The 24,432-nt window shown below is 51.7% G+C and overlaps 2 protein-coding genes across 10 annotated transcripts; one reads left to right on the top strand and one right to left on the bottom strand.

Annotated features, from left to right (window-relative positions):
* Positions 1-606: 606 nt before the first annotated feature.
* Map3k12 (mitogen-activated protein kinase kinase kinase 12) lies at positions 607-17,808 on the bottom strand. 3 transcript variants are annotated; one of them, XM_059247239.1, is made up of 14 exons: positions 17,603-17,808; positions 6,262-6,740; positions 5,648-5,831; positions 5,275-5,466; positions 4,892-5,050; positions 4,621-4,779; positions 3,855-3,963; positions 3,544-3,653; positions 3,331-3,447; positions 3,108-3,245; positions 2,364-2,988; positions 2,120-2,190; positions 1,766-2,039; positions 607-1,368 (listed from the first exon to the last, which is right to left on the bottom strand). In XM_059247239.1, exons 2-14 carry the CDS (start codon positions 6,704-6,706, stop codon positions 1,273-1,275), a joined length of 2,679 nt encoding a protein of 892 aa, XP_059103222.1. In that variant the 5' UTR covers positions 6,707-6,740; positions 17,603-17,808; the 3' UTR covers positions 607-1,272. The 3 variants fall into 3 exon arrangements, with proteins under 3 accessions (XP_059103222.1, XP_059103223.1, XP_059103221.1); XM_059247240.1 differs by lacking the exon at positions 17,603-17,808 and having other exon boundaries at positions 1,774-2,039; positions 6,262-7,489; XM_059247238.1 differs by lacking the exon at positions 17,603-17,808 and having other exon boundaries at positions 6,262-7,488.
* Positions 17,809-17,998: 190 nt separating this feature from the next.
* Positions 17,999-23,970, top strand: Tarbp2 (TARBP2 subunit of RISC loading complex). 7 transcript variants are annotated; one of them, XM_059247241.1, is made up of 11 exons: positions 17,999-18,643; positions 18,825-19,068; positions 19,422-19,538; positions 19,899-20,068; positions 21,189-21,291; positions 21,799-21,891; positions 22,382-22,454; positions 22,618-22,735; positions 23,038-23,165; positions 23,467-23,668; positions 23,776-23,970. In XM_059247241.1, exons 2-11 carry the CDS (start codon positions 18,872-18,874, stop codon positions 23,931-23,933), a joined length of 1,359 nt encoding a protein of 452 aa, XP_059103224.1. In that variant the 5' UTR covers positions 17,999-18,643; positions 18,825-18,871; the 3' UTR covers positions 23,934-23,970. The 7 variants fall into 7 exon arrangements, with proteins under 7 accessions (XP_059103224.1, XP_059103225.1, XP_059103227.1 ...); XM_059247242.1 differs by lacking the exon at positions 19,422-19,538; XM_059247244.1 differs by lacking the exons at positions 17,999-18,643; positions 19,422-19,538 and adding an exon at positions 19,210-19,393 and having other exon boundaries at positions 18,976-19,068.
* The last annotated feature ends 462 nt before the right edge of the window (positions 23,971-24,432 follow it).

A 24,432-nucleotide genomic window follows, 5' to 3' on the forward strand; every position in this document is an offset into this window, starting at 1 on the left:
ACAGTGACTTATGTGGGTGTTATTCCTGTCTTGATGTTATTTTTATACCTTTAAACCTTCACAGAGCCCTGGTTGGGTTTCTTTCAATAGAATTAAGATATTTTCTTCTGTTTTACCACTCCATGTTTTTTTCTGTTGTTTTGCTTTTTTAATTGCCCTTGATCTTTCCCCGCCATGATTTTGGGTGGCCTTTAGAAAATTTGTTCGTGAAGAATGGTAATTACACTGCACTAGGATTGTAGAGCAACAGGTGTGTCTATGGAGCTGGGTCAGGAAGATGTGTGTACATATATTTTACACACACATACACACACATGTATCTGGTGATAGTAAGTAAGTTTGGGAGTGACTGCCCCTTACTCTCTAGCTCATACTTTAATCTTACGTTCTAGTGACTGTTTACTGATAATCTTTTCCCCGGATGTTTTGAAACCCCTTTATATTCTTGTCCTGAAATAATTTAGAAAAGTTAACTTAGAAAGTTGGAGTTTGACATGTTTAGAAAAAGTAGAAAGTAACCTGTCCAAATCCCTCAGACAAACTCTTAAATCCAAGGTTGTGAACCGTGTATTCCACTCCATTCATTCACCAAGAAAACCCTCGACAGCTGGGCCTGCATGGAGTGGTTATATTTCAAGGTTGTTCACAGGGGTTACAATATGACAGTCCCCACCCCTACCAGGCACCAGGATAACAGTAGGGACTTAAACAGCACCCCAGTTCTCCAGCTCTTCAGCCTGAGCCATCACATGCTATCAGTCTTCTAACTTGCCTCTGGGCCCTAAGCCAGGGCTTGGGCAGAAAGACAGAGGGACAAAGAAATGGGTTACATTGCCACCTGAGAAACCTCAGAGGGGAGGACCCAGCCCCAGTTTCCCTCCTCTCAAGTGCAAAATGTGTAAACAGTAAACGGAAAATAAAAGTGCAGTCTTAAGTGGATCCTCTCCTGCCCCCCAGTGTTCAGGGGTAGACAGTGCAGAGACAAGCCTGGCTTTTCTATTGCCTAGTTGCTTGCTGAACATAAGGAATGGGGTGAAGCAAGAAGGGACCAATTTCCTTTCCTCATAGCTCTAGGGTAGAACTTGGAATAATTTGTTTCCACAGCTGCCAGTGTCCCTAGAACTTATTCGGTAATTGGTCGGGGGGGGGGGGGGGTCCTTCACTCTCAAGCCTGACTTAAGGCTAAGAAAGCCCCATCTATCTGTTGATTATGTGGCGCATATATATTATTTATATAAATATTTCTCTATGTACAAGGAATAAGAGTGTCTTTCATGGAGGAAGGAAGGCTGGGGGCCGCAAGGCATCAATGCTGTTGGAGTTGTCCAATTCAGTGCTGTCACAGTCTGAGTCCTCAGGATTGAGGCCCTGTGAGGAAGAGTAGAAATGCAGTGAGGTGAGGGAGCTCAGCATCTCAATATTAGATTCCTTCAGGGCCCCTCAGTGGGGTGCTTTTTATCAGGTCATGCTCCAAGGCACTACTATCCAGACAGGCTCTTTTGAGATACTTTGCTGACAGGAGTTCATAGCTCCCTTAAAGTTGAACATCAGGTACAATATTGGATGCTCTGGAACTGGAGGCCTCAAATTCCATTTACATGGATATTTCTTTTCATTGCTATGGAAGAAACTGGCTTCGATACTTGAGTGGCTTGAAGGCTAAATACTAAATGTGTCTTGCAAGCCTGTCTTCCTAACAGATTTTCAAATGACTGGGCATTTGTTCCCAGTTTATGTCAGTGTCTGGCAGCTTTGCTTCACTCACCTGCTCACCTCTAAGTAGATCCTGGTGTTGCATGGGCAAGGAGCTGGTTTCAGGGTCAGGACCCACCTCTGAAGCAGGTGGGTCCAGTGGGATTTCTGAGCCCTGGGAGCACATGTCATCAGATCTTTCATCTGGCCGCTCATCAGTGTTGGTACTGCCAACTTCTGGTGTGCCACTGGGGGAAGGCTCACTAGCTGTACCTTCCTCCACATCTGATGGGTTCTCTGAGCTGAAGGTAGATAGTGACTGACGCATGTTCGGGCCCTGAGGCCACCTAAACGTTGAGGCACGGTTACAGCTTGTGTGGTCCTTTACAGTTCCCAAAGCAAAAGATGCCATTATCCCACCACTTACCTCTGACTTGGGGGCAGCTCTACTTCACTATCAACCTCTCCTTCCTCCTCTTCAGATGAGATACCACGTTTCTACAGTAGAGATGGGTGTGTGTATGTGTGTGTGTGTAAACCAGTCAAAAATGGCAAGAAGTCATTAAGAATTGGGGAGGGGTACATGGTTGGGTGGGTTATAGCACTCGGACCCCCTAGGGAGATGAAGGAGAAGGGGAAAGGAGAGAGGACCCCCCCCCCCCATACTTTACCTGACTCCGAGTCACAGCAGCCCTGTACAGCAGTGCAGCTGGGGTCAAGTGCTGGGACCCAGCCCGACTTCCTCCCCGGCCTGCAGTCCCTTCCCTTCCAGTTCCCAGCAGCCCTGCGCCTTCACCAGGTCCTACTGGTGGAGGTGGTTCCCCTTTGGCCCCCCCAGGTGAATCTGGGCTGGTGGAACCAGGTGCTGATCCCTCACTTGGAGGAGTATCGCCCTGGGGTGGAGGAGGTGAGCCAGGATCCCGAACTCCCCCAGTGGCCCCTCGGCCTCTGGCTCCCAGTGCTGCTGACAGTAGATCTGGGGAGGATGATGACATCTTTCGCAGGAGAAGGTCATGGTGGAGTCCACGGAGAGCAGGAGGGCAGGCCTCCCAAGCTGAAGGGCCCACTCCCAGGCCCCCTGGGCTTCCTAGTCCTCCAGGCTCATGGGGTGGCAATGCTGCTCGAAGCCCAGGCAGGTCTCCACAGCTGCCCTTGGCACTGGCCTTTCGGTGACGGGTCTTGCCACGACGACTCCTTCCTGGTGAGGGGGGGCCCTTAGGACACCCAGGAAGCCCTACCCCACTTAGGGCTGCATCTAGTTTAGGTAGCAAAGACTCTGTCTTGAGGATATCTGGCCTGGTAGGGGAGGGAAAGTACAAGGTTGAGATGAGCGTTACAAACCGTCCCCCACTAAAGACACACGTCTTGCCAGTGGCCCTCCTGCTATAGGCAGGCCTCAGCCCTCGGAACCCCACCTTTTGCTGTGGGGTGACAGTTTCTGTGGCACATTCCTTTTCTTGATGAGCTTCTCCATGGTGTTTCCGTGTAGGAGGCCGCGGGAAGGGTGTGACTTCAGGAGACCCGGGCACCTCCTTTCTAAAGCCTGCTCTCGCCTAAAAATTGGGACACCTTGTTGGGTCTCCCAAGTTGGGTAGCTTCATGACAAGCAGGGATGTAGTGGTGAAGGGAGTTAGTTACCTGAGCAGTTCCCGCTCTTTGAGTTCTAGCTGCAACATGAGGGCGTTCAGTTCCATGTACAGGTTGTTGGCTCTCTCCAGCTTCCGTTCATAGTGCTCCCTGATGTCCAGGGCATGTCTGAAAGAGCAGATGAGTTTCACACGTTGAACTGGGTTCACCTGCTGCCGTGATGGACCCTGCTGTTTAGAGATTCACTCCTGAGTGGGCACATACCTGAGCTCCTCCCTTCTGCGCATCACCAGCTCCTCTTCTAGGCGGTGCAGACATGTCCCTTCTGACTTTATCTTTTCAAAGTGTAGTTTTACTTCTTCCCGCCACTCTGCCTAGGGATGGAGAGACATGGGGTGAGCACCATGTCCCCGTCACCTCACAGACCTGTGCTCTTGGAAGGTTGCCTGTGCCACTGTTAGGAGTTGGAGTAAGAGGGAATGGGACACGTCTATTCAGTCAACATTTTCTGGCCTCATCAAAGGCTCTGCCATGTCTAAGGGTTAGGATTCATTGTTTTTCCACCCACAGCACACCTGGGACTTAAAGTAAGTCTCCTGGGGTGTGGAGAGCACGTCAGCTGAGGCGATGTCCAGGTGCAGCAAGATCTGTCGGAATGATGGACGGTTTCGTGGTTTGCTGTTCCTGTAAGGAATGGAGTTGGTAAAATTTCAGGGGTGGGGAGGGATTAGAAAGGAACTAAAGCTCCTTTCCCAGTGAGTCATGTCACCACCTGTCAACATCAAAATACTACCTAAGGGAACCTATTTGACCTAATATTTTCTGTATGCCCAAATAAAACCTTTTGATGACAGAGGGTGGTGGCATACATCCTTAATTCTGGTCTATATAGCAACTTCCAGACCAAGTATGCACCTCCAAAAATAAGCCCACAAGTTTTAAATTATCCCATCAAAGGAAACATTTCGGGAATGGCACTGGCAGTTCAGTCTTCCTCGCTATCCTAAGGTCCACTTGATGCTGAGCTACTTCTGCTCAGTGATGATGCCTTTCTGCTTTGCAGCAACCTGGTATAATAGATGCTGCTCATATTTTATCAGCTAGGAAACAGGTTCAAAGACACCATGATGCGACTCTTTGAATCTGAGGTTTCTTGTTTGTCCATGGATCCTGTTCTCACTTGTAGTTCCCTTGGTACACATCCTGGGTCCTGGACCTTGGAGACACTGGGGAGCTTTTGCAGTGGATTTCAAGCCTAGATATCTGGGTTCTTTCTAGATGCTGGCTTTCCTTCAGTTTTAGTTGCTATCTCCTTGAGTTTGTCAGCCAGGCCATCCTTACCAGCACTGGCGAAGCAGAATTTTAAAGCCATCTGGGCAGCTGGAGGGCACAGGCAGGTGGAGACTGTTGCTTCCTACACCCCAGATGATGGCTGAGGAATCTACGTCTTTGTAGGGAATTTCGCCAGTCAGTAGTTCCCATAGCACCACCCCAAAGGACCTGAGGACAAAAGAGGACATCATTTGGGAGGGTTCCCACCAGAGGTCTTGGTTGCTGCAGACCTGTATGACCTCTGTCATAAAAGTCCTAAAAGTACCACCCAGGTGCTTACCAGATGTCGACCTTCTCAGACACAGGTTCATTGCGTATCACCTCAGGGGCCATCCAGGCCACTGTCCCTGCAAAGGACATCTTGGTGCTCTTGTCACTCAGCTCCTTGGAAGTGCCAAAATCTGATATCTTCACCACATCGTCATATGTGATTAGCATGCTGGTAAAGAATGCAGTCAGCCAGGATCCATACCCTCCACACCCCACTTCACTGCTGTACATTGTCTTTAGGATACTGTTGGGGACACCTCATGTTGAGAGGCTCACCACAGTCCTCCGAAGGACTGTCGGATGGACTTAGGGTGGGACCTAAAATGCAGGGATGTGCTCCTCACTGCCACGGGTAGGTCACCTGCATGCACATCAGCTTGCTTGCCTACTCACTTGGGAGATTTAAGGTCTCTGTGGATGATCTTGTGCAGGTGCAGGTAATTCATGCCACCAGCAATGCCCATGGACCAGTCAACCAGCAAGGAAGGGGTGACGGGACGGCCAGCCCTAAGCACCTCGTATAGCTGGCCTTGGGCGCAGAATTCCATAAGGATGCAGTAGCAGGGAGCCTGTGTGCAAACACCCCTGGGGGCCAGAAAGGGGTAAAGCCCTTGATTAGTTTAACATCTACCTTAACGTACCTGGGACCTACATTCCCACCCAGACCATTGGGGGTCTCCTTTGAGAAAGAATGGGAGATCTATTCCCAGGTGAGTGGAGTCCTGGGGCTTAGCATGGTGTTCCCAGCCCCTGCCCTGGACCTCACTTGAAAGTGATGATGTTGGGGTGCTTCAGCTTTCGTAGATGCTTGATGTCGGTTTCCTTGAGGTCTCGAACCTTCTTCACAGCTACTTCCTCCCCATGGAAGCGTCCCAGGAAAACAGCACCCTGAGCCCCTGAGCCTACCCACTGCAGGTCCAGGATTTCCTCAAAGGGGACTTCCCAAAGGTCTGTGGGTAGGAGGCATAGTGCCACAGGCTCAGAAAGGTCTGCACTGAAGGCCCTGTGAGACACTCAAGGGTTGGGTGAATATGTCAGTGACGAGACAATGTAGGCCGGAAAGGAAATAATTGGGGTGGCCTTGTAGGAAGCTGGGTGGACCTAGGGGTGTAGCTCATTTGTAGAGCTAGCATGTTTTGTAAAACCTAGATTCCTGGGTTCAATATCTCAGCACTGTGGGAGAAAATAATGTACTGAGGATTCAGCTGTGCAGTAAAGCACTTGTCTAGCATGTAGTGTTCATTTAATCCCAGCACTGGAAAAAAAATGGGAAGGGAAGTAAAGCTGGTTAGGTGGGTAGGGGAGAAGGTAAGGGTGGTTGGTAAGTTTGGTAGTTCTGTTGAAGGAAATAGAGGGTGTTCCTACAGGGATCTGGCCTACCTTCCTGCTGTTGCTTATGTTCTGTGGAGTAGGCTTTGCCAATCATTGTCCAGACAGGGCGCAGGCAGCCAAAGAGACCTTCCAGGAAGCCACTACCACTCTGGCACTGCAGTCGCACCTCATCAGCCCGAACTCTTGATGCTCGACTCTCCGGGGACCCAGTGGCTCCCCCTGGCCCGCCGGCGTCTGGCTCATGTAGCTGCAGGACACTATTGGCAAAAGGCTCTGGGGGAGGCTCTCCACCTGGGGAGGGGCTGGGTCCTCCCCCGCCCTGCCCACCCAGAGGCACAACATCTCGAAGTACACATTGGGTAGGTGTTAGGTCCTTCTCAGGGGTGCAGTCTGAAGTGTCTGGATCCAGCTTTCGCATGGAAGCCTCACTTAGAGTAGACACAAAACCCCCAAAGGAAGGGGAGGGTGTTCGGGTCTCATGGAGGCAAGCCATGGCTTCTGGAGCCAGGTGTGCTGAGCAGCGGGCCCTGTGGGGAATTAAGGAGGGAGGGGCCATCAGCCACAGTCACCGCAAAGAGCTCACAGTACCTAGCTGGAGTTGGCCTGAGTGTTACTCAGTACCCTATGGGAAACCTGATTCAGCTGAGCTTCCTCTTGGTATCTATTAGGGATGCAAGCAATACTCTGGTATACAAGTAATATGCTTGAGTATCATCAGGCAAAGAGAAGTAACAAACCCACTCAGGTGCTGATTAAAGAAAAATAAATGGTTCAGTAGGAAAAAGTATTTGTTGTGCAAGCCTGGAGACCTAAGATAAATCACTGAATTCCTCAGTGGAAGGAGACAACTCCCAAAATTGACCTGGCTCCCACTTTTTTAAGTGTTAAACTCAAGTACAAAGGCTACAGTAATAGAATATAAAGACCTCAGCATGTGCAAGGTACTGGACCCAACTCACTACTGTGAGAAAAGGTGGTGGTGGTGGTGGAATCCAGGTTTCATCATACAAAATTTAACTATGTACTTGAATCCCTGGGGTTCATGCCCAGCATGGCAAAATCAAAAACAAAAGCAAGGGCTGGAGAGATGGCTCAGCAGTTAAGAACACGTGCTGGTCTTATAGAGGACCTGCCTTTGGTTCTTAGAACCTACTCCATGGCTCATAATCATCTGAAATTCCAGTTCCAGCGGATCCAACACCCTCTTGTGGCCTCTCTAGTCATTCACTGTACATACATGGAGCACTCACATATATGCACATACTACATCAATACAATAATGAAAGTTAATGAAAAAAAAAAAAACGGGCCTGGTGTGGTGGTGCACTGGGGAGGTGAGGCTGGTGGGTCTGAGCACCCGGTTTGTACAGTGAGACTTGCCTTACAGCAGCTGCTTTAAGGGTTCCTCTTTGTTGTGTGACTGCTGTCATTAGTCCCTGCAGCACCCATTCTTGTCATCTGAGGTTCAGTCACAGATGTCCTATGAGTCACTTTTTTCCCCCCACTGCTTTTGGATACAGTGTCTGTCAATGTAGGTCTGGCTGTCCTGGAACTCTATGTAGACCAACCTGGTCTTGAACTTACAGAGATATGCCTGCCCCTGTCTCCCTAGTGCTAAGATTAAAGGTGTGCACTATTAAAACCAGCCTGGGTGTCAGACACTTTTACCTGGATCTCAATCTCAGGCATACACCTAGACCTCCCTCATGTTGAATCATACAGGGTACTAGCGGGCTTTTCCAGTCAGACACTGAGATAATGTTCCTGGGCTTCCCCAGTCAACAGTCACTGAAGCCTTCTCAGGAACAGTCAATTCAGGACTTACATCTGGGCCCTTCTCTCTTCTCTGTGCGTATAGGTATGTGATCATGTCCAGAACCATAACCACAGAGCTGTGCTATCCCCTCATCATAGTTGGCGAAAGGGGGCAGGGCTTATCCAGTGGGGTTGGTGTGAGGCTCTGACCATCAGCCTCATCCTCCTGAGGTCTCCCTTCACCTTCTGCTTTCTGGAGGTCAAAAGAGGACTCACCTCTTTTTTTCTTTTCCTTATCATCCCACTCCTAGCTCCCCAAACCAAGATTCAGCTTTCCAGGCAATAGAAATATGTCCCAGTTCATAGCTGTGTGCTATTTAAAGATCACTATTAAAATGACAAGTCTAGGCCAGGTGGTGGCGCACACCTTTAATCTCAGCACTCAGGAGGCAGACGCAGGTGGATCTCTGAGTTTGAGGTCAGCCTGGTCTACAGAGTGAGTTCCAGGACAGCCAGGGCTGCATAGAGAAATCCTGTCTCAAAAAAGCAAACAAATAAATGGATTGAGGATGTGACTTATTGTGGTAGAGTGTTTGCCTATAATGCAAAAGACTCTGGATTGTATAACCCTGGGCATGGTACACAGGCCTGGAACTCTAGTACTTGGTGGGTAGAGACAATAGATCAGACATTCAAGGTTATCCTTGGCTAAGTAGTGAATCTGAGGCCAGCCTAAGCTACGTAAGACTCTATCTCCAAAAATAAATAACCACAGATCCAAGCCGGGCGTTGGTGGCGCACGCCTTTAATCCCAGCACTCGGGAGGCAGAGCCAGGCGGATCTCTGAGTTCGAGGCCAGCCTGGGCTACCAAGTGAGTTCCAGGAAAAGGCACAAAGCTACACAGAGAAACCCTGTCTCGAAAAACCAAAAAAAAACAAAAAAAAAAAACAACACAGATCCAGCTGGGCCTAGTAGTACATACCCCATATTCCAGCAGTTGAGAGGCAGAGGCAACAGGATCCTGAACTTGAAGCCAACATGGGCGACACTAGAGCCTACTTCAGAGAAAGAAAGAAACAAACCAAAAAATGCCATATAAATAGGCACAGGTCCTGGGTCTGGTCCCTAGCTGGCACTATGAAAGCAATAGCAACAAACTCTAAATTTTACATTTGATTCAGGCAAATTATAGCTGAGTGTCAATTTCCCCAGTTATACAAAGAGCGAACTAGTCAGCATTCAGGCACAGCAAACTCTCCCAACTCTTCAGACTTAACTTCAGAACTTGTCATCAAGAGTCATACTATTCTCCCAGCCCCATGTTTTGTTGGGTATCAAAGGATAAGATATGGTGTTTCCTGATAATGATCCCTCTGAGGCAAGTCCTTCTTCAGCCCCTGAAGTCACCTGGGAATGAACTACAGTGTGTAGGGGATGCTGTGGAGGTTTATGCTCAGAGCATGATGTAGAAATAAAGGACATTTGGGAAACCGACAATCTCAGCTCACATAATACCATTTGCAGCCCTTTTTCTTGAAGACTGTCACTGGGTATGGGATAGGTTCAGGATCTGCATAGGTAACAAGCACTTCCGTTTATCCTGTGACTAGCACATCTGAAAATCCTACCTACTGGGCTGGGCTCTGTGGTTAAGAGTTGCTAGTCGCTCTTGCAGAGGATCTGGATTCAATTCCCACATCCACATGGTGGCTCACAACCATGTTCCCAGTTCCAGGGAATCCTACAGGCACCCACATAGTGCACAGTCATGTATGTAGGTAAAACATTCATACACATGAAGTACAATAAGTCCAAAAATAAATTTTTAAATTAAATATTACACATTATCATTCTGTTTTCTCTAGTCCTGTCACTGCTTTTAGCTGAAGCTTCACTAGCTGTCACAACCTGGCCTAGGACAAATGCCTCTTAAGGTCTCTTAATTTTCCATTAAGCTTCTGAAAGATCGAAAACATAAAACTCACCAGCCCTGTTTGCTTCAGATCCCTTGTGGTTCCCTTAGGAGGATAGCTAAGCCACCCTGGGCACCAAGCTATATCAAGGTTCTGAATTAGGATGTCCACAGACAATGTGAGCCTTTCCAAAGGTTATTCTGTATGTCAGCCTTTAGTATGAATGTACTGCTGCCATGAACCCTGAATACAATGTAACACTGTAAGGAAGGAGGGCTGGGGAATACAGCTGGATGGAGTGCATGCACAGCAAGGAAGAGGCCGAGTCCAGTCTCCAACAGCACATAAATTGGGCATAACGACACATACCAGTAGTCCTAGCATGGAATGGAGGTGACAGGGTCAGAGGTTCAAGGTCATCTCTGGCTTCACAGTGAGTTTCAGGCCAGCTTGGGCTACAGAGTGAAACTTTGTCTTAAACCAACAGCTGGGCATGGTGGCACACTCCTTTAATGCCAGCACTTGGGAGGCAGAGGCAGGCAGTTATCTGTGATTTTGAGGCTATCCTGGTCTACAAACTAAGTTCCAGGGCAGCCAGGACTGTTACACACAGAGAAACCTTCTGTCTGGAAAAACAAAACCCAAAACAAAAGCAAACAAACAAAAAACCCCATATTGTGATTGATTATTAGCATAAGACCAGCACCATATTGGATATATCAACATGCAGTCCTAGGGTATGGAGGGCTGACCACACCACCCTTTCCTTCCCTCTAGCCCTCTTTTACTGAGACTACAAATGCAGCTAATGGCTGCTGGAGAGAGGAAGGACCTTTTCTCTGATGGTGCAGCCACTGATAAGGTGCCCATGCTACTGTAAATTAACCCGAATTCAGGCTCCTATTAGCAAACCTAATTAAATTCTGTGGGTCACAAAAAAATGTGACAATGGGTATTGGTTGGGAAGGGGATAAGTGGATGTGGGGGGAAATGTGACCAGGGTTATGGGGAATATGAGTGATCAAATACATTATATACAAATATTAAAATGTCATAATGAAACCCATTATTATGCATAATTAATATATGCCAAGGGGCTGGAGATATGGCTGGGGTTAAGAGTGCTTACTGTTGTTGTAGATGATTGGCGTTCCGTTCCCAGCATCCACATGGTGGCTCACAACCCCCTGTAACTCCAGTTCCAGGGGATCCAAGGCCCTGCACACGCGAAGTGCCATAAGCTCATGCAGGCTCCCACACACACATTAAAAAATATGAAATTAAGAAACTAAAAATTATACAAATACAGTTGGCATTATTAGCCGTACAAAAGCACAGACGCAGATGCATTAACCTATTGGTGGCGCCACAGCCACCAAGGTTACCCCTAGGTGTGCTGTTTATCCCTTCTTGTCTTCCAAGACTCACTTCTACCGTCCGTCAGTCAGTCTTCGGTGAAATACCAACCCTGTCTGGTTAATGCGCTTCTAAGTGGACAGGCCCTGAGCTTCCAGGTGGCTCGGAGCCACCTGAGTTGGAAACACTGCTCTACCCACCCAGGGCCGCACATGCCCCGTGCATCTCTCAGTTCCCTGAATCCTCAGAACAGCCTAGCAAATAAGGCATTATTGGTTCTCTTATGGTCTAGAGAAAACCGAGGTCAAGAAATCAGGAACCACAGCCTTTGAATTGCCAACACATCCCACGAAATCCACGGCTTCGAGAGCGAAGGTGTCCATGATAACGTAAATTACAAACACCAGCCTGCCAACACACAGGAGAATTTCCTGCAAACGACCCCAAGGCTTCCGCCTCCCTCACCGCGGCCTCAACGCTGGGGCGCTCGCATGCTCTCAGCCCACCTGCTGGACCGCCCGGCCACCTCGGCCGCACGGCCGCAGGCGGAGTGGAAGGGGTTACGGCCACAGCTCCCCCTCCCCTGCCGACCTCCTTCCCGACAGTCACGTGGTGCGGGGCTGGGGGCGCGGCTGTGGGAGGGGTCCAGGAGGGGAGAAGAGAGCAGAGCCGGCGGGGGGGAGGGCTGGGCGCTGCGGCGTAACCATGACGACTGGGCCCGTGAAGTCACCGGGACAAGATTAGCCTAGGGTCACGTGAACGCGAGGCGGGGGCGGGGCTCCACCGGAGCCCGCCTCTGACCTGGGCAGGCTCAGGCGTGGAGGCTCCATAGGCTGCCCGCAGGCAGGTGCGGACCCCGCAGAGGGTCCCACCCGGGTCCCCGAGGCCCACCTTCCTCCGAACCCCGCATGCCAGATACCTGGGCTGGGCATCTGGTGGAGGGAAAGGGAACGGGCGGGAGGACTCGCAGGGTTGCCCGGGGTGCAGAACCACACAGAAGTTAAGAAATGGAGATGGGGTCTGGATGAAGAGACTGGACAGCCAGCGCCAAACCTGGAGGATGGCCTGAAAAGATGGTTCTGAAAAACAGAGAACCCTGGGAAGATGGAGACGAAAGGGAATGAAAAACACAGACCACTTTTCCCTTTCCTAGTTTGTTTCCTATCTAGAAGCTGAGTTTTAGGTATCAAACCACACACCATCAGGTTTTTAAAATGGTTTTGGCATCATCCGGCCTGCAAACCAGGTACAGTCATCCTCAGAAGCAGTCTGCAGGTCTTCCTCCCTCGGATCACACAGGCAGCCCCAGAGGGCCCTGTGGTATCCAGGGCCAGCAGCTGGGGAGAGCCGAGAAGTCATGCCACCTGCTCGCCTTTTAGGGCAGTGGGAATAGCTCAGAAAGCAGGAGATGAGACCCAGGGAAAGGTAGGGCATTTAGCCATGCTCTGGGTACTCTACCACCCCTCAGGCTAATGACAGCTCTTTTAGACTGATCTCAAAGAAGACAGGGAGAGTTGAGGGTCCCCAGGGAGCCATGGTAAACTGGAGAGTCCTCTTTCCCAGCAAATGTCCCCCTTTCTGCTTCCTTTATTCCTTCCCACCAGCTGAGTCTCACGGTCCCCCCAGCTGGGTCTTGGCGCCGGAGCTTTGGGGGTGGCAGACTAGAAGCCCCAGGCCCAGACATTCGGTCACCCTGGGGGAGGGGACCTGTCTCCCTGGCCATCAATTATGCAGTGCCTGGGGGCACAGAGGAGGGGTTTCTGTCAGTCATGTAAACCACAGGACCAAAGGTGGACTGTGCATGTGTTCAGTTCGTTCAGGGCTCCACAGGAAGGCTCTAGAGTTGGGACCTGGAAGTCGCCTTCACTGATTCCTTTCTTCCTAGGCTTTCCTGCATGAGGAGACTGCAAGGCTGTGGCCGGTGAACTCTGAGTTCTTTCTAGCTCCCTCCTGCTCTAACAGAAAAGTCCAATGGCTTGTCTGGTGGCCAGTCCTGGAGATTCTGCTCAGAGGTGTGGCCATCTGTCTCTGCCTTGAGTTCTCACACTGAACTCTCTCTTCCTGGCTGACCCTCATTTTCCTCTGAAGCTGAGAGGTTCCACTTTTGAGGAGAGGAGCGGCAGAGGGAAGAGTGACCATGACTTGGGAATCCTGGTTCTCTACCTCGCAGGTTTTGAGACCCTTGAAGGATGAATGTTTTTGATGGAGTGCAGCTGTGCCTCTGGTCGGCCTACAGTTTACTTTTCCTTTTGACAGGACCCACGGCCCCTACCTCAGAGTCCTTCCAAGATGGAAAGGATTCCTACTCTTTTAGGATCCTTGAAAAGGGAGATGCCTTTTGAGAACTGGGGGATCACAGACCCTCAGGTTCTTGCCAGTCAGGCCCTGAGGCCCCCTTTTATCACCCTTTTGCTGGTAAGGTAGGAAGTAAAGGGTCTGGGTTCAGTGCTTTGTAGGGAAAGAGTCACTGTAACAGCCTTGCCCTGGGCCCTTGAAGGTTGAGTCTCACAGACTCCTACCTGGCGTTAAGGGCTGAGGAGGGGTAGGAAGAGGAGGTAGGGGGACAGTGACTCATGCCTACCACTTCCCTGGCTCTGCTGTCTTCCACCTAGCTAAACACCAGGTCTTTCTTTGTGGATTCCAGGGAGGCCAGCTCTCCTCTCCAACCAGAAAAAATGTAAAACTTGGTCTCGGATCTTCTGCTACGCCAGGACCAATGATGATTTCAGGTTTCAGTGGCCACATGACAGTGGGCATTCTGGAGGCTCCAGACCTGCTGTTTTGCCTCTGCAAACTTCAGGGAAGGCCTGGAGCCCTGCACCTCATCCTTATCCCCTAGCTGGTTCCCGCTGGGGTCTGCTCAACTAAGTAGTGATCTCTCTCCTGATTGGCCATGCTCAGGAAGATCACAGAAGCAGGAGCAGCTTGGCATGGGTCACAGGGTCTCCCCTACAGTAAGTCAGGCCTGAAAGAAGCTGCATGTGATGAATATATAGCACCAAGACTGAATTTGCATTTTTAAAATATCTGAAAGGAACTATGTGAGCTGTAAACTCAGAGGCTAAGACCAACCTAAGCTACACAGTGAGACCCTGTCTTAAAAAAGGTGACAGGTGAAAGTATGGATATTTCAACTTTTTTCTTTTTTAAAAAAGGCAAGGTCTCATATAGCCCAAGCTGCTGGACTTGAATTCCTGTCTCTCCCAAGTGCTGAGATTATAGGCATGCATCAGCACACATAGTATATCACTCTTCTTTTGGCTTATCTATATTATTTCAGTAATAATTTTGAGTTTCCTTAATATAAAACGTGATGGTTTTGTTTTTTACATGGTTTTTTTAATTGCAGAAATAAAACTTGTGTAATACCCCTCCATTGCTGTCCCCGGCCTAGGCATGGGGGACTCACAGGCCTCAGGGCCAGCAGAGGTTGGGATGCCATTTCTGCTTCTATGAGATCTGCTAACAAAGCTGTTTCTGTATCTAAGGGGCAGTGGCACCCAAGTCAGTCTTACATGGTGTGTGGGTAAGACACAGGCCAGTGGGGCAGGCCTGGCTTCAAGTCCTAGCTCTAATCACATGATGACTAGAGATAGGCTCTCACTGTGTAGCCCTGGCTAGCCTGGAGCTCGCTGTGTAGACCAGGCTATTCATAAACTTAGAGATCTGCCAATCTCTGCATCCTGAGTCCTAGGATTAACGGTGTTTGCATCCATGCTGTACTTGGCCTCGAACTCTCAATCTTCCTTGCACTATTATTTAGCTCATTGATTACTGAAATGTGCCACCACGACTGGCCAACTAGTCTTGAATACCTAACTCATTTCAGTCTCCTCATACCTAAAGCTGAGATGATGACAAAGTAACTTAATGATGTTATACGGATTACTGAGGTAACCAAAAGTTCTTGGCCCAGTACCTGGTACACAGGATGCTCTCTATAAACAGCAGTCATGATGTTTCACACAAAGTACCAAGAAAAATTTTTTCTTATGTCACCCAGACTAGCCTTGAACTTGCTATGTAGTTAAATATGACTATGAACTCCTGATACTCCTGCCTCTGCTACCCCAGTGTAAAATAAGAGAAGCGAACCACCACATCAAGCTTTATACAGGGACAGGCACCAAACCCAGGGCTCTGTCCGTGGCTTCTTGCATGCATGTTTGTTAGGCACTGTACCAACTGAGCACACCCTCAGACACAAAGATGTTTTTTCTGTTTAGTTTTTTGAGACAGACTCTATATGTAGCCTTGGCTGCCCTGAAACTTGCTATGTAGCCCAGGCTGGTTTTGAACTGACAAAGACCCCCTTGTCTCCACCTGCCTCCACTGTGCTGAGATTAAAGGCATGCACCAGCCACCATACTTGCTTCTTGCTTCCTTTACCTCCTCAAAATGAGAGGCAATACTGAGACACAGGGAGAAAGGGAGGTGGAGAAAAGGAGCTGAAAAAAAAAAAATAGCAGAAGAAAATGCAGCCTGCCAGGCCTCCTGGCACAGGCCTCAAAGGTCCAGCTATTTAGGAGGCCTAGGCAGGAGGACTTAAAGTGAAAGCCCTGCCTGGGCAACTTAGTGGTACTGTGTCTCAAAATAAAATTTGTAAAAAAAGAAGTTGAAGCTGGGCGGTGGTGGTGTACGCCTTTGATCCCAGCACTTGGGAGGCAGAGGCAGGTGGATCTCTGTGAATTTAGCCTGGGCTACAGAGTAAGTTCCAGGAAAGGTGCAAAGCTACACAGAGAAACCCTGTCTCGAAAAACCAAAAATAAATAAATAAAATTAAAAAAAAAAAAGACGTTGATGATGTAGTTTGGTGGTAGAGAGCTTGCCCAGAATGTGTAAGGCCCTGGGATCAATTCCTAATACCATAAATAAATAAAATGAAGGGCAGGGGTTCTTCCCTGGAGCTCCTCAGAACAGTGTTTCCATTCTCCTAACGCACACATGACCAGGCTTTCTGGGGGCAAGTGGACAGACTCTCCTAAAGCCACCATGTCCTCTGCTGGCATCCTGTCAACAGATTACTTGCACCCATTCAAGGACTCCCAGAAAAGCTGCACCCCCAATTCTCTTACTCTTTAGGCATGGACAGGAAAGAGGCAGAAGTGGATGCTAGAATTTAGGGTCCTCTATCACCTTACCACTACTCCTCCCCCCGGAATCTCAGAGCAGTAACTGCCATTTAGAGGGTTTTCGCTACTGTGAAGACATCTAGGAAATCCTGACCCACACCTTCCACCTCTGTCCAACAATGATGGGGGATTTCATGAATGTTGGACCTTGGGGTCTTCCTGAAGCCAACAGCTGGCTGGGGCTTAGCTTGAGGCCCAGATCCATTCCTCTCCTTAAATGTGAGACAAGAGGGGGCAGGGCTCTTGAACCTGGAAACTCCAGTGTCTGGACGGCAAGACCTAGAGGGCACTTGGGCTCTTTCTTTCCCAAATGCTTGCTGCTGGTGAGCTTGGGTGACCCTTTGGCTGGAAACCAAAGCTTCCAGAACCACGGAGGCAACCCGGAGGACTGGAAGAGAGGAGGTTTAGAGTGAGACACCCACTGTGGGTGCGGGGCCTGTGGTGTGAGACCTCAGGTGCATGCTCTCCTGGTTGAAAGCCAAGAGGCAGCGAACAGAGAGCGGCAAGGCTCCTCCCTCCACTCCTACCGCTGCCCATGGAGCCCACCATCAGCCAAAGCCTTGACTATCAAGGTTGCAAGCCAAGGAGTTTGGTGAGTGTGTGAGAAAAGGGAGGGGTGTTCTGAAGCGCCTGACCTGGGAAATGGGTTAGGGAAGCCAGAGGAGAGAGGGCTGGAGAGAGAGAAAGCCACATACAAATGGGGGAAGGGTGCAACAGCTGGATGATAGGGAATGCCACAGCTGGAGATTAGAGGCATTACAGATGGAAGGGAGAGGATCCCCACCAGGGCATGCAGGAATAGGTGCAGCCTAATTTTCAGGTGGAGCCTGATAGGGGCAGGTGTGGGGGAGGGGGGCAGTGGGTACATTAGGCCTTGCCCTTCCTTCCCTTCTCCTCTCTTGGTCTTGAGGGTGAGGAGAAAAGAGGACGCGCTCTTGCCCGCTGTCCTTTAGTCTTTCCCTGGCCACCTGCACCCCCACATAATCCACCACAGCTCTGGAGGCTCTTGGTCTCCAAGCTTGGCCGCCGCATCCCTCAGCTTCGCCCCGCTCCTTCCTATCTCCAGGCGTCGGGTCCAGGTCCCCAGTTCCTCCATCCCACGTCCTCAGCATCCTCGAGTCACCTCCTCCCCCACCACGGAAAAATTGTATCCCGACCCTCCCTCCACACCAGGATCCCAGGACCCGAACCCATTTCTGCCCCCCACCCCCACAACTCGCCCAGGCTCTCACCTCGGGGGCTCCGCGGCCGCAGCACAAAAGGCGGCGCTGCTGCAGCTCCGCTCCGGATGCTGCTCCCGCCTCCTCCTCCTCCTCCCCTCCTCCCCCTGTTGCCCTCCACCGGACCCGGGGCGCTGTCACCGGCGACGCTCGTGCGGAGCTCAGGTGCACGGGTGTCAGCCCCAGCTTTGGGCCCCCACCCCCTACGCTAAGCCCCGTCCCCACTCGACTTGAACTCCCGCTCCTTCCAAGGCCCCCGCCCCTGGCCCCCCGGGACGGACACGCCCTGAGCGGAGGATGCTGCGCTGGAGCCGCCGGCCTCTTAAAGGAGCCCGCGGCTGCCATCCGGCGCGCTCCAGCTCCTTCCTGGCTCGCCGAGGCTCTGCCTCCTTGGAGGTGTCCTACGGCAGCCCCACTTTGGGCCTCATGCGGATTCTGTAGGAGCCCTGTGACCTGTCTACAGACTCTTTTCTATACCCCGGGAGGGCAGCTCCTCAGATCGCACACACACGCTCTGGCGTTGGCCCCTTCTCATACCAGTCTCGCCAGCTGGTCTTCTCGTCACTGCTCCAGTTTCACCCAATTGGAATCCACCCTGTCGGAGGTCCTTTCCCACTTTAGAGCTCCTGGGTGACCCCTCGCTATCATTCCAGGATTCCTCCACCTCCACCCTCATTCCCTTCTTGGCAAGACATCGCTTCCCAGACCCATTCTTAAAACACTCTTTGAATCACGTTTTTCGGGGTGTCTCTTTCTTCCTCTGTCCAAGGTCACAAGATCTCCCCTACATCCTTCACTCTGGTGGTGTCAAGACGTTGGGGATCCGAAAGATCTTGTTCAGGCCTGCGGGCACTTTAGTTCGTCAATTACTCTCGTGCTGTTTTCAGTTGAGACTAAAGAAGACTAGAGCAGAAGGTCCACCTAATGATTCTCGGGCCCCACATTCCCGGACAGTTAAAGGAAGGTGCACTGGGACCTAAAGAGTCGCCAACCCTGCCAGGCTGCTGCGTGCCGCTAATGAAGAGAGGCAAAGGACAAGCCACAAGAAAGCAGGTTTTAGACACGGAGGCCCGGGGCGCTAAGGGACTTATACTGGTGGCTGGGGAGGCAGTTCCCGAAAAAAACTTACAACCCCAGAGCTCCGGGGTGGAGGCGGCCAGGGAAGGCCCACCCTTCGGGGCGGCAAAAGAACCACGCCAGCGGCCTCCCCGGCCAATCACAACCCTCCCTACAGGTGACCAATCGGCACGCGCCTAGAAGAGGTCGCTCTCAACGTAGCCAATGAGGCCGCGAAGCCTGCCGTGGCGACCGGATGACGAGCGGGCACCTGGGTTCTGTAGTTCCGTGAGTGATGCATCCCTTACCGCCCCGCCCCCAGCCGCCTTCACCCCGCTAGTGCGCATGCTCACAGTCTCGGCCTGGGAGGAGGCCGTGCGCAAGGAAGAAGGCGGGACGACAGTAGAAAACAAAAACCGCTGGTAGGTTGGGGAGCTTCCGTGGAGGGCCCGCTCCTCCCAGAGGGCGGCGCAGGCGCCCGGGCGAGCCACGCGGAGAGTTGTGGGGCGGGTAGCTCGACTCCCGATGAAGACACAAGGAGTCGGATGGGTGGGGGACTCCAGATCCCAGCATGCCCCGCGGCGGGCCCTACCGGCCGCGACTCCGGGCTTGGCCCCGGCCCTAGCTCGTCGGCGGTGTACTGGGGCGCGTGGAGGCTGTAGTCACGGTGGCGCCCGCGGGGACGGAGGAGGGAATGAGTGAAGAGGAGCAGGGCTCCGGCACTACCACAGGCTGCGGGCTGCCCAGGTGAGCTGCCTCATTTTGAACCCTGCAGGACGAAAAGTGCGAGGCGGTGCGGAGGGATAGCGGCGCAGCCCCAGCATGCACCTGGCCTGAGGGTTGTTCCCAGCAAGCACTGGGGTAGTGGGCAGAGGTTCCCGGCATGCACTGGGTCAGTGGCCACCGCCTCCAGCTCTAGTTTGGGGTTGGCTTGATTCCCAGCCTGCACTGGAGCCTTAGGCTTTATGCCCCGATGTTCAGTGCTTTTGGTGGGTACTGGGTTCCCGAATTGCGTTGTGCCAGGGGGTAATGCACGTCCAACCAGCACCACGGCACAGTACATTCTCCACCTGCCTTGGGATAGAGGACCTTGCTTTCCCTCCTGCACCTTAACTCTTAACCCAGTCAATGGATGCTATACTGCCTGGGGATCCATGGACTCTGTAATGTGGCTAGGTCTAATGTGACAGTGCTTGGTCAGGTGGGTGCCGAAAGGGGAAGTGTGATATTGGTCTGTGCCCCTCCCTCCCAGCATAGAGCAAATGCTGGCCGCCAACCCGGGCAAGACCCCGATCAGCCTTCTTCAGGAGTATGGGACCAGAATAGGAAAGACGCCCGTGTACGACCTTCTCAAAGCCGAGGGCCAAGCCCATCAGCCTAATTTCACCTTCCGGGTCACCGTTGGCGACACCAGCTGCACTGGTGAGGAAGGCTTGGGCAGCCTGGCTGGGGTGTGCATTCACAGGGCCTGTGGTTTAATATCGTGAAATCGCTTCACAGTCCTCTTCCTTAAGGCCAGGGAGGGATGGAGAGATTTCAAGGGGAAAGCCATCGTCTGGATTGGAAGAACAGGACTGTGAGAAGGTGGCTAGGACTTGAGAGACTCACTAGTGAGAACAAGAAGTGTCACAGAGATCTGCTGCTCTTATCACCTTGGAGGAAAAGTAGACACTAAACTCCCTGCGGGAGCAAGCACACACTCTGCTGGCCTTCATGTCCATGTTGAACATGAAGAGCTCAGTATCAGAAATTAAACGACTGGCACACGATCACATGCCTAGTAAGTGGCAAAGGAGAGCCTTGACTTCGAACCATTCCTTTGTTGTCGCTATTGACTATTTATTGAGGGAAAAGGAAGTGCTTTTGCAGAGGAAAGGACCCCCCCCCCCCAATGTTGGAGCTCAGAAGTCCTGCCTGGCATGGCTTAATTATGGGAGCTAATTGAAAAATAAGGGCTGTTCTAGGCCTGTTTATATTGTTGTGATAAAACTCCTTAACTAAACGCAGCTTAGGGGAAGGAAGGGGTTGGTTTACAGTCATCATTGTGGGGAAGGGTAGAAACTCACATCCACAGACGAGCAAAAAGAATGAACTCATCCTTGCTGCCTGCTTGCTGTTCTACACCATTACATCTGACCAAGGAACTCACTCCAAAGCCACAGAAGCACAGCAGGAACCATGGCAGAAACTCCATGTTCCACATTCAGGACCACCTGCCTAGGGATGGTACCACAGAAGTGGGCTGGGCATTTCTACCTCAGCAAAAAAGACCCTCCCCCTCCATGTCCACAGGCCAGTCTGATCTAGGCAGTTCCTCAAGTAAGGCTCTTCCTTTAGATGATCCTAGGTTGTGCCAAGTTGACAGTTAAAGCTAACTAGGACAAAGGCTATTCCAGCAATCGTCAGAACCCTTCCAGTCTTGACAGGGAGGTTGGTCAGAGGGTTGTTCGCTCCCTCTGGCTGTGAGGAGAGAGGCTGTGGGGGCTGGCTTCTCTGCTGTCCTGCTGGTGACCTCCAGTATTGCCCACACCCCTTTTCTTAGGTCAGGGCCCCAGCAAGAAGGCAGCCAAGCACAAGGCAGCTGAGGTGGCCCTCAGATACCTCAAAGGGGGGAGCGTGCTGGAGCCAGCCCTGGAGGGCAGCAGGTGAGGGGAGCAGCCAAGGCACACTAGACACCCTGCTGAGAACGCAGCCCCACACTACCTACTTCTCTCCCTGAGCCCAGCCTGGTGACCCTGGTGACCTTGACCTGGCCCCTTCCTGAGAATTTCCTCTAGAGCGTGGGAACAGGGTGTTTCTAGGGTGCCTCAGGGTAACAACCCCTTTGATGGGTGGTGGCTGCTCTGGGGCGGGGGTAGGGCATGGGGTGGAGGCTAAGGCTGGTAAGTTGGTCACAACGTGCCCCCTTTCTAGCAGCATGACTTGACCTCTTCCACACTCAGGCTGCAGCTGCTTGTTGGGTAGGAAGAGACTCTTTTCTGAGCTCCCTACCCCAGCCTCAGTGCTTTTGAGCCATTGTGGGTCAGCAGAGGATCTCTGGAGTCTAGATTAGGGGGAGGAATTCTCTCAGGGGATGGAAAGGTCAGAAGGACCGCTCACCCCCGTTCCCTTCTACATGGGTGTGAATCCAAGGCTCCCTTCCCCTCGGGAAGTTCTTTCTCTCTCCTAGACTCTTCACTGCCTGAGGACTCGCCTGTCATTGCTGCAGAAGCTGCTGCCCCTGTTCCATCTGCTATACTAACCAGGTATCTTGAGTTTCCTGACATCTCAGAGAGAGGGAGGTGTTAGCCGCTTAGGCCTTGTACCCAGGCAGATTCAGTAAATACATAATGGAATAATTGAAAAATTTGCACCAGCTCGTAGGTAAGCTTGAGATAGGAGGTAACTTTAAATAGCCATGTAAAGGATCTTAGATTTTTCAGGCTCCATTTTCTGAGGTGGCCACAGCAGGTACGTACCATGTTTGAGACCCAGAAGGTACTTCCAGGACTGGCTGTATGGCCCCTTTGCTCCGTCATAAGGTTGCTGCTGAAGTATTTCCATATCGAAATGCTCCTGGGAATTAGCAGGGGCTAGCGTGATGGGGGTGGGTGGGAAGCAAGGCTGGATGTTTGGACAGATAGCTGCATGCTTGATGAGAAACTGGGAGATGGCAGCAGTAGCTGGTACTGAGCCCATGACCAGCCCAGAAGGAACCATTTTCCTCAGCATTGGCCTGGGCCCTTTTTCCTTCAGGAGTCCTCCCATGGAGATGCAGCCCCCTGTCTCCCCTCCGCAGTCTGAGTGCAACCCTGTTGGAGCTCTGCAGGTGTGGCCCATCTTCATTTTCACATGTGCTGTCTTCTCTTCACTAGGGCTGTGAGGCAGGGGTGTGTGTACTGTGGGAGGGGTGGTTATCTCCTGGGTAGAAGGCCACGTGGCTAAGGGGCCTCTCCTCACTCACCTTGGGCTCCCTGTGTCTCCTTTTCAAGGAACTTGTGGTGCAAAAAGGCTGGCGTTTGCCAGAGTACATGGTGACCCAGGAGTCTGGGCCTGCTCATCGCAAAGAATTCACCATGACATGCCGGGTGGAGCGCTTCATTGAGATTGGTAACTGGGGAAGGGGGTTCATTCATCCTCTGTTTCTGCCCCACTCTGACCCTGGGCACAGGTGGCTCTTTGCCTGGCTATGCTCTGTCCCGGCTTGATTTGCTTTTGGCCCCTTGCTCAGCTCTTACCCGTGCCGTCCTTGTCCCTGCCCATCTTTCTCCCTCTCTTCTGGTACACCAGCTGCTCAGTTAAAAGGACGACCTTCAGCTCCTCTTTGCAATGACATCCCATTGAGGGACCCTCAATCCAAGTATAATCTGGAGGGAAATCCCCAAATCCAGAAATCTCTTCCCCACACTCAGGCAGTGGCACTTCCAAAAAGCTGGCAAAGCGTAATGCAGCAGCTAAAATGCTGCTTCGAGTGCACACAGTTCCTCTGGATGCCCGGGATGGCAACGAGGCAGAACCTGATGACGATCATTTCTCCATTGTAAGTAGTCCGTGTGGGCTTGCCATGTGGTTCTCACTGCAGGATACGCTGGGGAATTGGGTTGGAAGAGAGTCTGGACCTGCTTCTCTTCCAGTTTTCTTACTAAACCCCAGGGAGTCTTGAACTTGTGAGCCCAGGAGCCCCTCAGCCTGTGCTGTGCTCACCTAGGGAAAAGCCCTGTAGGCAGCTTTTACTGGGGTGAGGAAGGCTGCCTGGCCACCAGACCAGGTTCCAGAAGTTAGGGCATGCCAGAGGCTTAGGTCCCACAGTCATTAGTGCTTTCTCACTCTCATCTCATTAGGGTGTGAGCTCCCGCCTCGATGGACTTCGGAACCGGGGGCCAGGCTGCACCTGGGATTCCCTGCGCAATTCTGTGGGAGAAAAGATCCTGTCCCTTCGAAGTTGCTCTGTGGGTTCTCTGGGGACTCTCGGCTCTGCCTGCTGCAGTGTCCTCAGTGAGCTCTCTGAGGAGCAGGCTTTCCACGTCAGCTACCTGGACATTGGTATGGCCAGCTAAGGGAATGGGGGTGGAGGGGACAGGAGACGGGCGACACACACCCTCTTTGGTACCCTCCCTGCCACTGTCTCCCTTCTCTTTTTTGGTTTCTAGAAGAACTGAGCCTGAGTGGGCTCTGCCAGTGCCTAGTGGAACTGTCCACCCAGCCAGCCACTGTGTGTCATGGTTCTGCAACCACCAGGGAGGCAGCCCGAGGTGAAGCTGCTCGCCGCGCCCTGCAGTACCTCAGGATCATGGCGGGTAGCAAGTAGTGCCCTGGCTGCCGCGATGGAGGTCACATTTTACTTCTTGCTCTCCTGACCCTGGGCCCATGCATCAACCTAGCTCTGGAACCCTCCAGAGGTGCCATCTCTACCTCTGACACAGACTGCCTGCCTTGAGACTGGCAAGCAAGGAGCCATGAACCACAGGGCCCCACCCAGCACAGGATTTGCTCTCATTCTGTGGATGATGAATGAAAAGGAAATTGGAATTCTATTGGAATCCAGAATGAATGCTGCTCTTTGGCTTCCGAAACCCTGCTTTCTTTGGCCATGGGTCATGTGGTCGTCAGAGGAATAAACGTGGTGTGTTAACTCTTCTGCTGAACTCCTGTTGTTTTTGCTGCAGGCAGGAGGCTATGTGCAGTTAGCTGGGGGACCCTTCAGCAGAATGGCTGGCATCTGACTTGACTGAGTGGAGGTGAAGGGGCTCTGCTTTTCGTCCTTGCTCCACCCATTCCCTGAAAGTCTTGTCCAAACACGTGGATTC

Source organism: Peromyscus eremicus, chromosome 20 (assembly GCF_949786415.1).
Source record: "Peromyscus eremicus chromosome 20, PerEre_H2_v1, whole genome shotgun sequence".
Classification (NCBI taxonomy): domain Eukaryota; kingdom Metazoa; phylum Chordata; class Mammalia; order Rodentia; family Cricetidae; genus Peromyscus; species Peromyscus eremicus.